A 13,944-nucleotide genomic window follows, 5' to 3' on the forward strand; every position below is an offset into this window, starting at 1 on the left:
TGGCTTTCAAGTTATATAAGTGTCAAATCCAGGCATGTGCTGTTACTGTCTAGGGTGTCTGATCAGAGAAGGGTTGAAACCAGGGCTGCCATGGATGTTGACTCCTTGGATCTTTGCTTCCAAAGCTAACACCTTGCCCTCTTACTGTTTGAGAACAGACAGAGATTCAGAATTTCTGACTGATGCATTTTTTAGGCCTGGAGTTGGAATCTCAAGTATGGTTTCCCACAGATTCCTCCACTCTGTTTTTTCAGAACAGTGAAGCAAGACAGGGTTCATGTTATCCTCAAATCCCTAGCTTAATATCACCAGTTTTATTGTTTGGATCTCCTAGCCATAATATCCCATTTACCTTTTTAAAATATGCATCTAAAGTCTCCCCTTTTATCTCTAAAATAAAGTCAGAGGTGATCAGGTACTACTATGAGAACCATAGAAAACATTAAAAATATAACCTTTTTATTGAGGCTTACTCTATCTAACAGTATTATTCTTGGCACTTAATAGATTTGAATGTTCACATGGGAAGCACAAGGTCATTTTGGAATTAAGGACGCCAGCTACCAGAAGGGTATGCACTAAAATGGAGAAGCTTTAATAAATAGGGAAACAGCAGAAACATAGACCCAATGTCTTCTCATTCTTTGTATTCTGGACTACTTGCTTTTTTAAATTAAAAGACTGTACCTGGCTGCTTTTAGCAATTTATCATAATCTTCCAGTCCAGGGAACAGTAGTTTCTCTTCTTCTGACTATGAATAGGGCATTATTTTTGTGTGTCTTCTAGTGTGAGGCTTTACCTGCCTGAGATGAGAACTCGGTACGGTCAAGACCACTTTTACTCCCCTGTCCCTCAAAGCTGCATTCTCAGTAGATCAGCAAACAGGCTGCTTATGCCAGATCCTCCTTTCATCTTGTTCTGTAAGGTAAAGGTGATGCTACATCCACATTCTAAATTCCATCTTAGTCATTTGGTCTCCTGTAGTCTTTATCCCAAACCAAATTTAACAGAAGAAATTAAAGCTGAATATTTTCAGTTTAAAAGTGCATTGATTTGTTGCCTGATGAAGAAAGAATCTTTTTGTTGGTTTCAAATATTTTTTTACATTTGTGACCATATTCAAGATGGTATCAGTTTCAGCTGAAAGATTTATCTAAATGATTAACTCCTATCCATGACCAACATAAGTCCTTCTACCAGGTAGCCCATCCTAATAGTTGTAAGACAGCTGCCATGGAATGCTGGAGAAATGTCTCCACCCTGAAAGCTGTGAAGCTGCCTGTAACTGGGTCGTGCTCACCTCTTGCAAGTACCCCTTGCCAAGTGTGTGGGCCTAAACTCTGTTTGTGGTGAGTCTTTGGTGACTCGGCCCTCCAGCCAAGTCATACAAAGTCTGTCTGTGAGATAAAAGCAACACAAACCTCTTTCAGAGTACAAGTCCAACAGGAAAAAGAAAAGGAGGACTTGTGGTAACTTAGAGACAAACGAATTTATTTGAGCATAAGCTTTCATGAGCTACAGCTCACTTCATCGGATGCATTCAGTGGAAAATAAAATGGGGAGATTTATATATACAGAGAACATGAAACAATGGGTGTTACCATACACACTGTAATGAGAGTGATCAGGTAAGGTGATTATCACTTTGATTATCACTACAAAAGGTTCCTCCCCCCGCCCACCCCTGCTTTCCTGCTGGTAATAGCTCATCTTACCTGATCACTCTCATTAGTGTGTGTATGGTAACACCCATTGTTTCATGTTCTCTGTATATATAAATCTCCCCATTGTATTTTCCACTGAATGCGTCCGATGAAGTGAGCTGTAGCTCAAGAAAGCTTATGCTCAGATAAATTCGTTTGTCTCTAAGTTACCACAAGTCCTCCTTTTCTTTTTGCAGATACAGACTAACACGGCTGCTACTCTGAAACAAGTCCAACAGGAGCCTCTCTTAGTGCCCTCTGTAATGTCTCTCTGAGTTTGTCCCCGTTCCAGAATAGAGCGGTGCCTCAGGGCTCCTTCCCTGAAGGCAATGTCTTCGTCCTCTCAGGGCCTTTCTGGCCCCAGCTTTTCACTTGTGCCATTAAAAGAATTTAGTTCCCCTTCTGCGGTGTATCGAAGTCTAGGCCACTTTTCTAGTGGCTGGAAGGAGGTACCTGGGCTCGCCTTTTACTCCGGGTCCCAGTCCAGGGACCCTATAGATAGCAGCTGTCTACAATGTCCCTTTAGATAAATTGTGTTGCTGCTATAATTCCCTGGGCCACTTCCCCATGATGCCCGTACATTCTTCACCCTTATCTCAGGGCCTTGTCCTTGTTGAGTCCTAGCAGCCAGCCTGGAGCACCATCCACTCTTCTCCAGCTGTAGCAAGGAACTGAACCCACTCTGGCCCTGCAGCTCTTCTTATACTGACCTGCTGGGCCCTGATTGGCTGCTTCCCACACAGCCGCTCTAGACAGTTCGGAGGACCCTTTTCTGGGGTGGGGTGTGGCAGAGCCACAAGGCTTCTAGCAGGGGGCCTCAGGACCTAGTCCATCCCATCACACTGCTACATAAAACTTCATTCACATATTCACTTAGCTGTACTCTTTCTGTTTATTACTAAAGTCTGATGCCTATATCCTTTCCTTTTTATTTTCTTTGGGCCCACATTCTTTAAGAACTTCTCTATGGAGTTATTAATGCTAGTCTATCTCTTAAAAGACAATTATTGAAGGAGAAAAGAAAGCTACTCAGCTGTACATGGTATGCAGAGTATATTGCAGTGTCAGAACCACACTAATCTATCCACCATTTCCACTTCTGTGACTATAAATGGTATTTTGAATAGTAAAAGGAAATGAGGGCATCAGGGCCTGCAATTCCTTGTATTAGAATCATAGAATATTAGGGTTGGAAGAGACTTCAGGAGGTCATCTAGTCCAATCCCCTGCTCAAAGCAGGACCAACACCAACTAAATCATCCCAGCCAAGGTTTTGTCAAACCAGGCCTTAAAAAGGGTGGAGATTCCACCACCTCCCTAGGTAACCCATTCCAGTGCTTCACCACCCTCCTAGTGAAATAGTGTTTTCTAATATCCAACTAGACCTCCCTCATTGCAACTTGAGACCACTGCTGCTGCTTCTGTCATCTGCCCCTATTGAGAACAGCCAAGCTCCATCCTCTTTGGAACCCCCCTTCAGGTAGTTGAAGGCTGCTATCAAATCCCCTACACTCTTCTCTTCTGCAGACTAAATAACCCCAGTTCCCTCAGCCTCTCCTCGTAAGTCGTTATTAAACTCATTTTTGAACATGTGGCTCCAAAAAAGAGAGTGTATGGTGCTTGAACTGATATTGCTTTTATAGGTGGAGCCAGAGTTTGTGATGTTGAGGCACATTCTCTCAAGAGTGGCTGTTCAGTGATGAGAAATAAATTATGCTTGGAGAGCTCCAATAACAGACATGTAATTCCATTTCACTTCCTACTAGTATCTGAGCATTTAAAACCTAGTTGGAAGAGGGATACTGTAATCAGTGCAATATATTTAAGTTATACGGTAATGTTTGTGATGGTCTCAAAATAATAAACGGGTCAAGAGTTAGATTATAATTTATTTTCATCAAGGGTCATTAAAAATCATAATTTATAATTATCATTTACAAAAAAATCCCAATCATAGTGTGTGTTAGAAAGTATTCAAGATGTTAATCTACTTTGATAGCATAAAAAGAAACCTATAAAAATGCAATGGAATAAAATGTAAGATGACATAACTCAAGATTCTGAAATTAAAATCTAATTCAAAACTGGATTTTTAAAAAACTCCTTTTGACAAAATATTTTGATTTTTTTAATCTGCCTCCAAAATGCTTGGCACTTATTATATGTAAAGCTTTTATTTTCAGATCTGTAGCTATGCCTAACCTTTTCTGTTTCCGCTTTCATTTTAGATATTTGTTTGAAAGAGACCATGTCATTGGCTGATAGCCTATATAATCTACAGCTCATCCAAGAATTTTGTCAGGAATATTTGAACCAGTGTTGCCATTTCGCTCTTGAAGATATGCTCTATGCTGCTGCTTCAGTAAAGGTAAAAAAAAAAAAAAAAAAAAAAAAAAAATTTTTTTTTTTGGAACATGTGATTTCTTCTAATTTGCTTTAGAAATGCTATTTTAACTGCTTTTCGGTCTATTGCTATGTGGTTCAGCAAAAAAGGATACTGCATTTGTTGGAACACCGTGATTTAATTATAATGTGCATATTAAATGCATGTTTGAGCAATTATCACCTCATTTTTGATGGTTATTATTGAACTTGAAATGTAAATATATTTTTAAAAGGAGAACACGTAAAAATTTAATTTTTGGGCAGACTGTCATAACTTTGTTCTCTCTTAATTAAAAACACACAATCTGCAATATTTCTTTAAAAATGTAATTGAGAGTTATGATGGCTGTGACTTCCTAAGTTTTTCAAACCTTAGTGTAATTTAAAGTTATAGTTTCTAGAATAACTAACTCATCTACCCATGTCCATCTGTACAGAAATATAAAATATATATACAGTGTTAAATTCTGTGTTTTACATGTGTATGTGCAATATTTATTTGATATGCTATGGTTGCTCTGCAAACCATAACTTTGAATTTCCTGAATTAATTAAATTTAAATATCTAACACTTATGCATATAATGTGTAGTTGTGTGCATTTCATTTCCTTAGCTTAAAACTGAAAACTGTACTGAATTTCACAGTATGTATGTTCATTATAACATATGCTATGAGATTCAAATAAGTGTTTGAGTCTTCTCACAGGTATACAGAATTCCTTGTATTAGTGCAATTACTGTGTGTGTTGTCATCTGAATCATAGAATCATAGAATATCAGGGTTGGAAGGGACTTCAGGAGGTCATCTAGTCCAACTCCCTGCTCAAACAGGACCAATTTCCAACTAAATCATCCCAGCCAGGGCTTTGTCAAGCCTGACCTTAAAACTTCTAAGGAAGGAGATTCCACCACCTCCCTAGGTAATGCATTCCAGTGTTTCACCACCCTCCTAGTGAAAAAGTTTTTCCTAATATCCAACCTAAACCTCCCCCACTGCAACTTGAGACCATTACTCCTCATTCTGTCATCTGCTACCACTGAGAACAGTCTAGATCCGTCCTCTTTGGAATCCCTTTTCAGGTAGTTGAAAGCAACTATCAAATCCCCCATCATTCTTCTCTTCCGCAGACTAAACAATCCCAGTTCCCTCAGCCTCTCCTCATAAGTCATGTGTTCCAGGCCCCTAATCATTTTGGTTGCCCTCTGCTGGACGTTTTCCAATTTTTCCACATCCTTCTTGTAGCGTGGGGCCCAAAACTGGACACAGTACTCCAGATGAGGCCTCACCAATGTCAAATAGAGGGGAAACGATCACGTCCCTCAATCTGCTGGCAATGCCCCTACTTATAGATCCCAAATTGGCCTTCTTGGCAACAAGGGCATACTGCTGACTCATATCCAGCTTCTCGTCCACTGTAACCCCAGGTCCTTTTCTGCAGAACTGCTGCCTAGCCATTCGGTCCCCAGTCTGTAGCAGTGCATGGGATTCTTCGTCCCAAGTGCAGGACCCTGCACTTCTCCTTGTTGAACCTCATCAGATATCTTTTGGCCCAATCCTCTAATTTGTCTAGGTTCCTCTGTATCCTATCCCTACCCTCCAGGGTATCTACCTCTCCTCCCAGTTTAGTGTCATCTGCAAACTTGCTGAGGGTGCAATCCACACCATCCTCCAGATCATTAATGAAGATATTGAACAAAACCGGCCCAATAACTGCATTTAGGGCTCATTTCTGCTAATTCCTGAGAACCTTCAACTCCCACTGACTTCACCCAGATGAAGATGTTTAGCAGTTCACAGGAGCACTTAGCATCTTCCAGATATGAGCTGATGCTGTCTACTTCAGGCCTCATCTGCACACACACATTGTAGTTAACGTGTGGCAGTGCCTTCCCCATGGCCCCAATTGTGGATGCACTGATATTGGCATAAATATGCTTTTAATAGGTTTGGCTTGTTCCATTAGGGGAAGGGGAATAAATTATACAGCTATAAAGCACCTTTGTACCAATATACCTGTGTTCACACTAGGAGTTGTACTGACATAACTGTAATGCTAAAACATCACATCCCTAGTCAACATAGTTATACTAGCACAAAATCTGTGACTGGACCAGGCCTTAGTCCAGTGGTGGGCAAACTACGGCCCGCGGGCCACATCGGACCCGCGGGAAAGTGCTGCCTGGTCCCTGAACTCCCAGCTAAGGAGGCTAGCCCCCGGCCCCTCCCCCACTGTCCCCGCGCCCCCAGCACTCTGGCCCACCGCTCCTGCCGGGCAGCACGGGCAGCGTAGCTGGGTCTGGTGGGGCTGCGAGTTCCTGCTGCTCTGTGCAGCATGGTAAGGGAGATGGGACCGGGGTGGTGGGGGTTGGATAAGGGGCAAGGGGTCCTGGGGGGGAAGTCAGGACAGGGAGCAGGGGGTGGTTGGATAGGTGTAGGAATCCCGGGGGGGGGGGGCTGTCAGGGGGTGGGGGTGTGGACAGGGATCGGGACAGTCAGGTGACAGGGAGCAGTGGGTGTTGGATAGGGGGTGGGGTCCTAGGGAGTTTTTGGGGCAGGGGGTCCCGGGAGGGGGTGGTCAGGGGACAAGGAGCGGAGGGGGGTTGGATGGATTGAGGGTTTTTGGGTGGTGGTCAGGGGATGGGGAACAGGGGCAATTGGATCGGCGTGGGAGTCCCGGGGGGGCTGTCAGGGGACGGGGGTTTGGTCAGGAGTCAGGGGACAGGGAGCAGGGAGGGTAGGATGGGTCAGGGGGTTTGATGGGGCGGTCAGGGGATGGGGAACAGGGGCAATTGGATCGGCGTGGGAGTCCCGGGGGGGCTGTCAGGGGACAGGGGTTTGGTCAGGAGTCAGGGGACAGGGAGCAGGGAGGGTAGGATGGGTCAGGGGGTTTGATGGGGCAGTCAGGGGGTGGGAAGTGGGAGGGGGCAGATGGGGGCAGGGGCCAGGCTGTTCTGGGAAGGCACAGCTTTCCCTACCCGGCCCTCCATACAGTTTCGCAACCCCGATGTGGCCCTCGGGCCAAAAAGTTTGCCCACTCCTCCCTTAGTCCCTAAGGGCTTGTTTACATGCAGCATTACACCAATTTAACTTAAGGTGTGATTTTAAACATTTTCAGTTAAGCCAGTGCAAAAGGACACTCTTATTTCAGTTTAACCCCAGGCTTATTTCAGTTTAACTAAGGGCATGTGTACACTACGAAATTAGGTCAAATTTATAGAAGCTGATTTTTTAGAAAGCGATTTTATACAGGCAATTGTGTGTGTCCCCACTAAGCGCATTAAGTCGGCGGAGTGCTTCCACAGTACCGAGGCTCGCATTGACTTTCAGAGTGTTGTACTGTGGGTAGCTATCCCGCAGTCTCCGCTGCCCATTGGAATCCTGGGTTGAGCTCCAAATGCTTGATGGGGCAAAAACATTGTCGTGGGTAGTTTTGGGTACATGTCGTCAGTCGCCCCTCCCTCCGTGAAAGCAACGGCAGACAATTGTTTTGTGCCTTTTTTCGTGCGGGCGCCATACTGCTTTCAGCAGACGGTGCAGTAGGACTGCAAACCATCCTCATCGAACGACTGCTTCCACTGCCACTCTGCTCTCCTGGTTGTCTCATAGGTCCTCTATATGACCATCATCATCTGCCGCTTCCGCAGCAACTCTGCTCGGCTGCTCTTGTCTCATCATACCATGGCAAGCGTGCAGCCCACTCAGCTATTGTGTCCTGGCAGTAGACGGTGCAGTAGGTCTGCAAAATTAGTCATCCAACCATCGCTTCCCCTGCAACTCTGCTTTCCTGCAGATGCCATACCATGACAAGCATTGAGCCCGCTCAGATCACCGCAGCAGTTATGAGCATTGTAAACACCTCACGCATTATCATGCAGTATATGTAGAACCAGAACCTGCAAAAGCAGGCAAGGAGGCGACGGCAGCGCAGTGACGAGAGTGATGAGGACATAGACATGGACACATACTTCTCTCAAAGCACTGGCTCTGACAATTTGGACATCCTGGTGGCAATGGGGCAGGCTCATGCCATGGAACACCGATTCTGGGCCAAGAAAACAAGCACAGACTGGTGGGACTGCATAGTGTTGCAGGTCTGGGATGATTCCCAGTGGCTGCGAAACTTTTGCACGCGTAAGGGCACTTGCATGGAACTTTGTCACTTGCTTTCCCCTGCCCTGAAGCGCAAGAATACCAAGATGAAAGCAGTCCTCGCAGTTCACAAGTAAGTGGCGATAGCCCTCTGGAAGCTTGCAACGCCACACAGCTATCAGTCAGTCGGGAATCAATTTGGAGTCAGCAAATTTACTGTGATCCAAGTAGCCAATGCAATCACTGAGCTGCTGCTATCAAGGGTAGTGACTCTGGGAAATGTGCAGGTCATAGTGGATGGCTTTGCTGCAATGGGATTCCCTAACTGTTGTGGGGCGATAGGGATATGCGTTCCGTCTATCTTGGGACCGGAGCACCAAGGCAGCTAGTACATAAATCGAAAGGGATACTTTTCAATGGTGCTGCAAGCACTGGTGGATCACAAGAGATGTTTCACCAACATCAATGTGGGATGGCCGGGAAAAGTACATGACGCTCACATTTTCAGGAACTCTGGTCTGTATGAACAGCTGCAGCAAGGGACTTACTTTCCAGACCAGAAAACAACTGTTGGGGATGTTGAAATGCCTATAGTTTATCCTTGGGGACCCAGCCTACCCTTTAACGCCATGGCTCATGAAGCCATACACAGACACCCTGGACAGTAGTCGGGAGCTGTTCAACTATAGGCTGAGCAAGTGCAGAATGTGCATTTGGACATTTAAAAGCGCACTGGTGCAGTTTACTCACTCGGTTAGACCTCAGCGAAACCAATATTCCCATTGTTATTACTGTTTGCTGTGTGCTCCACAATATCTGTGAGAGTAAGGGGGAGAGGTTTATGGCGGGATGGGAAGTTAGGGCAAATCGCCTGGCCGCTGATCACGCGTAGCCTGACACCAGGGCGATTAGAAGAGCACAGCAGGGCGTGCTGAGCATCAGAGAAACTTTGAAAACCAGTTTCATGGCTGACTAGGCTACGGAGTGACAGTTCTGTTTGTTTCTCCTTGATGAAAACCCGCCCCCTTGGTTCACTCTACTTCCCTGTAAGCCAGCCGCCCTCCCCTCCCCCCTTTGATCACTGCTTGCAGAGGCAATAAAGTCATTGTTTCAAATTAATGCATTCTTTACTAATTCGTCACACAAATAGGGGAATAACTGCCAAGGTAGCTCGGGAGGGGTGGGGAAAGAGGGAAGCACCGGGTGGGGTGGGGGAGGAGGGAAGGACAAGGCCACATTGCCCTTCAAAACTTATTGAATGCCAGCCTTCTGTTGCTTGGGCAGTCCTCTGGGGTGGAGTGGTTGGGTGCCCGGAGGCGCGCACACCCCCCCACGTTCTTGGGTGTCTGGATGAGGAGGCTATGGAACTTGGGGAGGAGGGCGGTTGGTTACATAGGGGCTGCTGTGGCAGTCTGTGCCTTTCCTCCACCTCAGCCATACACTGGAGCATATCAGTTTGATCTTCCAGTAGCCTCAGCATTGCATCCTGCCTCCTCTCGTCACGCTGCTGCCACCTCTCCTGTTGCTCCAGCCTTCTGTCCTCTCGCGCGTCCCTCCTGTCCTCGTTTTCATTTTGTGCTTTCCTGGACTCTGACATTGTCTGCCTCCAGGCATTCTGCTGGGCTCTTTCAGTGTGGGAGGACTGCATGAGCTCGGAGAACATTTCATCACGAGTGCGTTTTTTTTTCGCCGCCTTATCTATGCTAGCCTCTGGGATGGAGATGCTTGTGCAGCGTTGAAACATTTACAGCTGCGGGAGGGGAAAAAAAGGGAGAGTAAAATTGAATAAGACACATTGGTCATTTAAAAGGAGGGGCTGATGTTTTCGGGTTAACGTGCAACACAAACCCAACTAAGCCCCCCCACCACCCAGTTTGCCTCGAGAGGAGGGCATTTGCCTCTTGGGTTTATTGGTAGGCTTGCCTGAGCTCCTTATGTTTCACGTGGCACTGTTGTGGGTCCCTGTTATAGCCTCTGTCCTTTATGCCCTGGGAGATTTTTTTCAAATATTTTGGTATTTCATCTTTTGGAACGGAATTCTGATAGCACGGATTCATCTCCCTATATAACAATCAGATCCAGTACCTCCCGTTGGGTCCATGCTGGAGCTCTTTTGCAATTCTGGGACTCCATGGTCATCCCTGCTGGCCAAACAGGAAATGAAATTCCAAAGTCTGCGGGGCTTTTCCTGTCTACCTGGCCAGTGCATCCGAGTTGAGAGTGCTGTCCAGAGCAGTCACAATGGAGCACTCTGGGATAGCTCCTGGAGGCCAGTACTGTTAAATTGCATGCACACTCCCCCAAATTCGATCCGGCAATGTCAATTTCAGCACTAATCTCCTCATTGGAGAAGAGTACAGAAATCGATTTTAAGAGCCCATTAAGTCGACAAAAATGACTTTGTTGTGGGGACGGATGCAGGGTGAAATCGATCTAACGCTTCTAAATTCGACCTAAACTTGTAGTGTAGACCAGGGCTAAGAAAATTAAAAACAGATTTAAGCTAAATCGAAATAAGCTATTCTTAAATCAAAATAAGACTTGGTCTACGCTTAAAAGTTAGGCTGACATAGCTGTGTCAGTCTGAGATGTGAAAAAAACAACACCCTGATCTACATAGCTATCCTGACCTTAACCCTGGTGTACCTAGTTGTATCAATGGAAATGTGCTTCTGTCGACATAGCTAACTTTGCTTAGGAGGATAGTGTTCATACGGCAACAGAAAAACACCTTTTGTCAGGTAGGCTGCATCTATTCTACAGCTTTATGCCAGCATAGTTACACTGACATAGTAGCCTTAGGCCAGGTCTCCACTACTCACTTAGATTGGTATAACTACATGGCTCAGGGATCTGAAAAATCCACACCCCTGAGCCATGTAGTTATACCAACCTTAATCTCCCCACGTAGACAGCACTATGTTGACGGGAGAGCTACATAGCTACCACTTCTCTCTGCCCTTAAAATATCAATACAGGGGATTGCACTGGTCTAACTACACTGATTTAGCTAAACCATTGCACTAAGGAAAATAGATATGTGCATACAGAGTACTGTTTTTATTCATTTTATAGATTTATTTCTTAACTTCCTCTTAACTTAGCAAAACACTAATTCTTTCAGGACTACATAGATCCAAGTTCAAACTTTTAATATGAAACTGTTTTTTAGTTTACAAGTGCCAAAAAGTATCTCAGCAATATTTTCTGTGACTGTAGAACATTTTCTCTGTGCTCGGGTGATTAAAATAGCTGAACAGATTTTCTTCCAGTTATAAAATGAAAACGCATATCAGGGCAAAACCTGTCTTTTTCCAGAAAGTTGTATGCTTAAAACAGAGACTTATGTTCTGTTGTGATTGTAATGATAGTGTGATTCTATAATAGATATTTTCAGGCTTATCCTTTGAACATAGTGAGGTATCTCACAGAGACTGAGCAGAGCTTTTGGTACTCCTTTGGTACCTCTGCTTTCTTACAGTGAACTCTTCTCTTCTCAAGAGAAGAGAGTAAGAAAAAATGTGCCTCATTTTGCTAGTCAGGTATCTTCTTTAAGGTCAATTTAGAGAATTGGAGACAACTGCTGAAATGGTTTCTCCCCTAAATGTAACTCTCCTTGTTTGTGTTTTGTTCTTTTTTTTAAAGACTCTATTTAAAATATTTCCCTTTTTTCTTAAGATTCTTCTTTGAATGTCTTCAAACAATTAAATGTTCTTTTGTGGCATCAGCATAGCCATTGCAGATGGGATGTAATCAGTTTTCTGAATAACTGGGTCATCTTCACTGCTGTTCTTATGATCTCTAGCAGTTTCTCAAAAAGGCTGAGTCAAAAAGGCTGGAAGCCTGCATATTGTTCTGCTGGAACCCTACTTATATGCGTAGTCACACTGACTTTAATGGGAATGTCTGTGTCAGTAAGAGCTGCAGAATCAGTCCCCTAATGTATAAGGAGGGTCAGCTCTTGCTGATTATTCTGTTACTTCACATACTGAAACTTCATCAGTTGCTGCTGGAGGCAGCCAGTTTCATCTGCTTGAGTCAGCTTTTGGTATTTTCAAATTTCCACATCACGGACTGCTCCCTATCAACATACTTGTTATACTGTTATTGCTTAGAATATCTATTTGCTTGTGTTGTGGGAGCAGACAAAAGGAAGTGGACAACAGGCTTGACCACCACGTCAAATTTCTGCTCATCCCATCCTGAGTTGAACTTCTTCCATATTTTGATCTCTTTTCCCCAGCCCTGGCTATCTGGAATATATGGAATCCATGACTCCTTATTGCTGTGCTAAGCTAATCCATGACAATGAGAAATGCTATTTTTGTACAGTAGGTACATAGTGTATAATGATTCAAACAAGTATCCAATATAAAGCTTTGAGAACAAGTATTTGAATATAAATATTTTCTTGATAAATTAATTTCTTTAAACTTTAAACATGCTACAGACTAAGTAATTTTCCTGCTTCTGAATAATTTGTTTAGAGTGTATTTAGGTCTTTCGTAGGTTTAGGACATTTGTAAATTGAAAAAGCTCATTGTGGCCATGCTTTCACGAGCTTCTTGTGGCACGAATACCTATTTAGATGTAAATGCTACACAGAAAAGCTGCCAAGTTTTTCTCCTAAGCCTTGGCAGGGAAACACTAGCTGGTGCTGTAAGCTCTGTTCTGCATGTGTAGAAAAGACATCTGATTTAAAAATAAATTCACAGTTAAGACGAGGGCTTTCCAAGTTTCCCAGGATATCCATTGAGAGTAACTTCTAATAAGAATAGATGCTCCCTTGACGAGCCCCTTTGAAAAAGCTCATGTTGGGGGCAGAAACCTTTAAATATTGCACAACATATTAAAATGCTATATAGTACAGAAAATTGTTTTCTCTTTCTAGAAACTGACTAGGAATGATATCAGTGTGCGATGGAAACCTATAAAATTATTTTCTATTTGCTGACTCTTCCAAAGAGAATTTTTGTGGAAAAAAGTAGTTTTTAAATTTAACTGCCACATGATAGTATATATTAATGTATAAGTTTAAAACAATAGCCTACTGTCATAAATATAAGGGGAAGGGTAAACACCTTTAAAATCCCTCCTGGCCAGAGGAAAAATCCTTTCACCTATAAAGGGTTAAGAAGCTAGGATAACCTCTCTGGCACCTGACCACAATGACCAATGAGGAGACAAGATACTTTCAAAGCTGGAGGGAGGGAGAAACAAAGGGTCTGTCTGTGTGATGCTTTTGCCAGGGACAGAGCAGGAATGGAGTCTTAGAACTTAGTAAGTAATCTAGCTAGATGTGCGTTAGATTATGATTTCTTTAAATGGCTGAGAAATTAGACTGTGCTGAATAGAATGAATATTCTTGTCTTTGTGTCTTTCTTGTAACTTAAGGTTTTGCCTAGAGGGATTTTCTGTGTTTTGAATCTAATTACCCTGTAAGTTATTTACCATCCTGATTTTACAGAGGTGATTCTTTTTACCTTTTCTTATATTAAAATTCTTCTTGTAAGAAATTGAATGCTTTTTTATTGTTCTTAAGATCCAAGGGTTTGGGTCTGGGGTCATCTATGCAAATTGGTGAGGATTTTTATCAAGCCTTCCTCATGCAGGGGGGTGCAAAGTTTTGGGGGGAGTAAGACGTTTCCAAACAATGCTTTCTCAAAAATAAACCCGGTGAGACGTTTGGTGGTGGGCAGTGGAAGTCCGAGGCAAAGGGTAAAATAGTTTGTACCTTGGGGAAGTTTTAATCTAAGCTGGTAAA

At 43.7% G+C, this 13,944-nt stretch overlaps 1 protein-coding gene across 9 annotated transcripts in view; it reads left to right on the plus strand.

Moving 5' to 3' along the window:
* Positions 1 to 13,944, plus strand: part of CAMSAP2 (calmodulin regulated spectrin associated protein family member 2) — a 162,665-nt gene that overhangs the window by 99,355 nt on the left and 49,366 nt on the right. For all 9 annotated transcript variants that reach the window (XR_006273763.1, XM_038412793.2, XM_038412792.2 and 6 more), the window contains one exon: positions 3,933 to 4,072. Coding sequence is in view for 8 of the 9 variants with exons in the window: in XM_038412793.2 (XP_038268721.1) it covers positions 3,933 to 4,072 (140 nt within the window). In the remaining variant the exon portion in view is untranslated. The remainder of the gene's footprint in view (positions 1 to 3,932; positions 4,073 to 13,944) is intronic.

Source organism: Dermochelys coriacea, chromosome 8, assembly GCF_009764565.3.
Source record: "Dermochelys coriacea isolate rDerCor1 chromosome 8, rDerCor1.pri.v4, whole genome shotgun sequence".
Taxonomy (NCBI): domain Eukaryota; kingdom Metazoa; phylum Chordata; order Testudines; family Dermochelyidae; genus Dermochelys; species Dermochelys coriacea.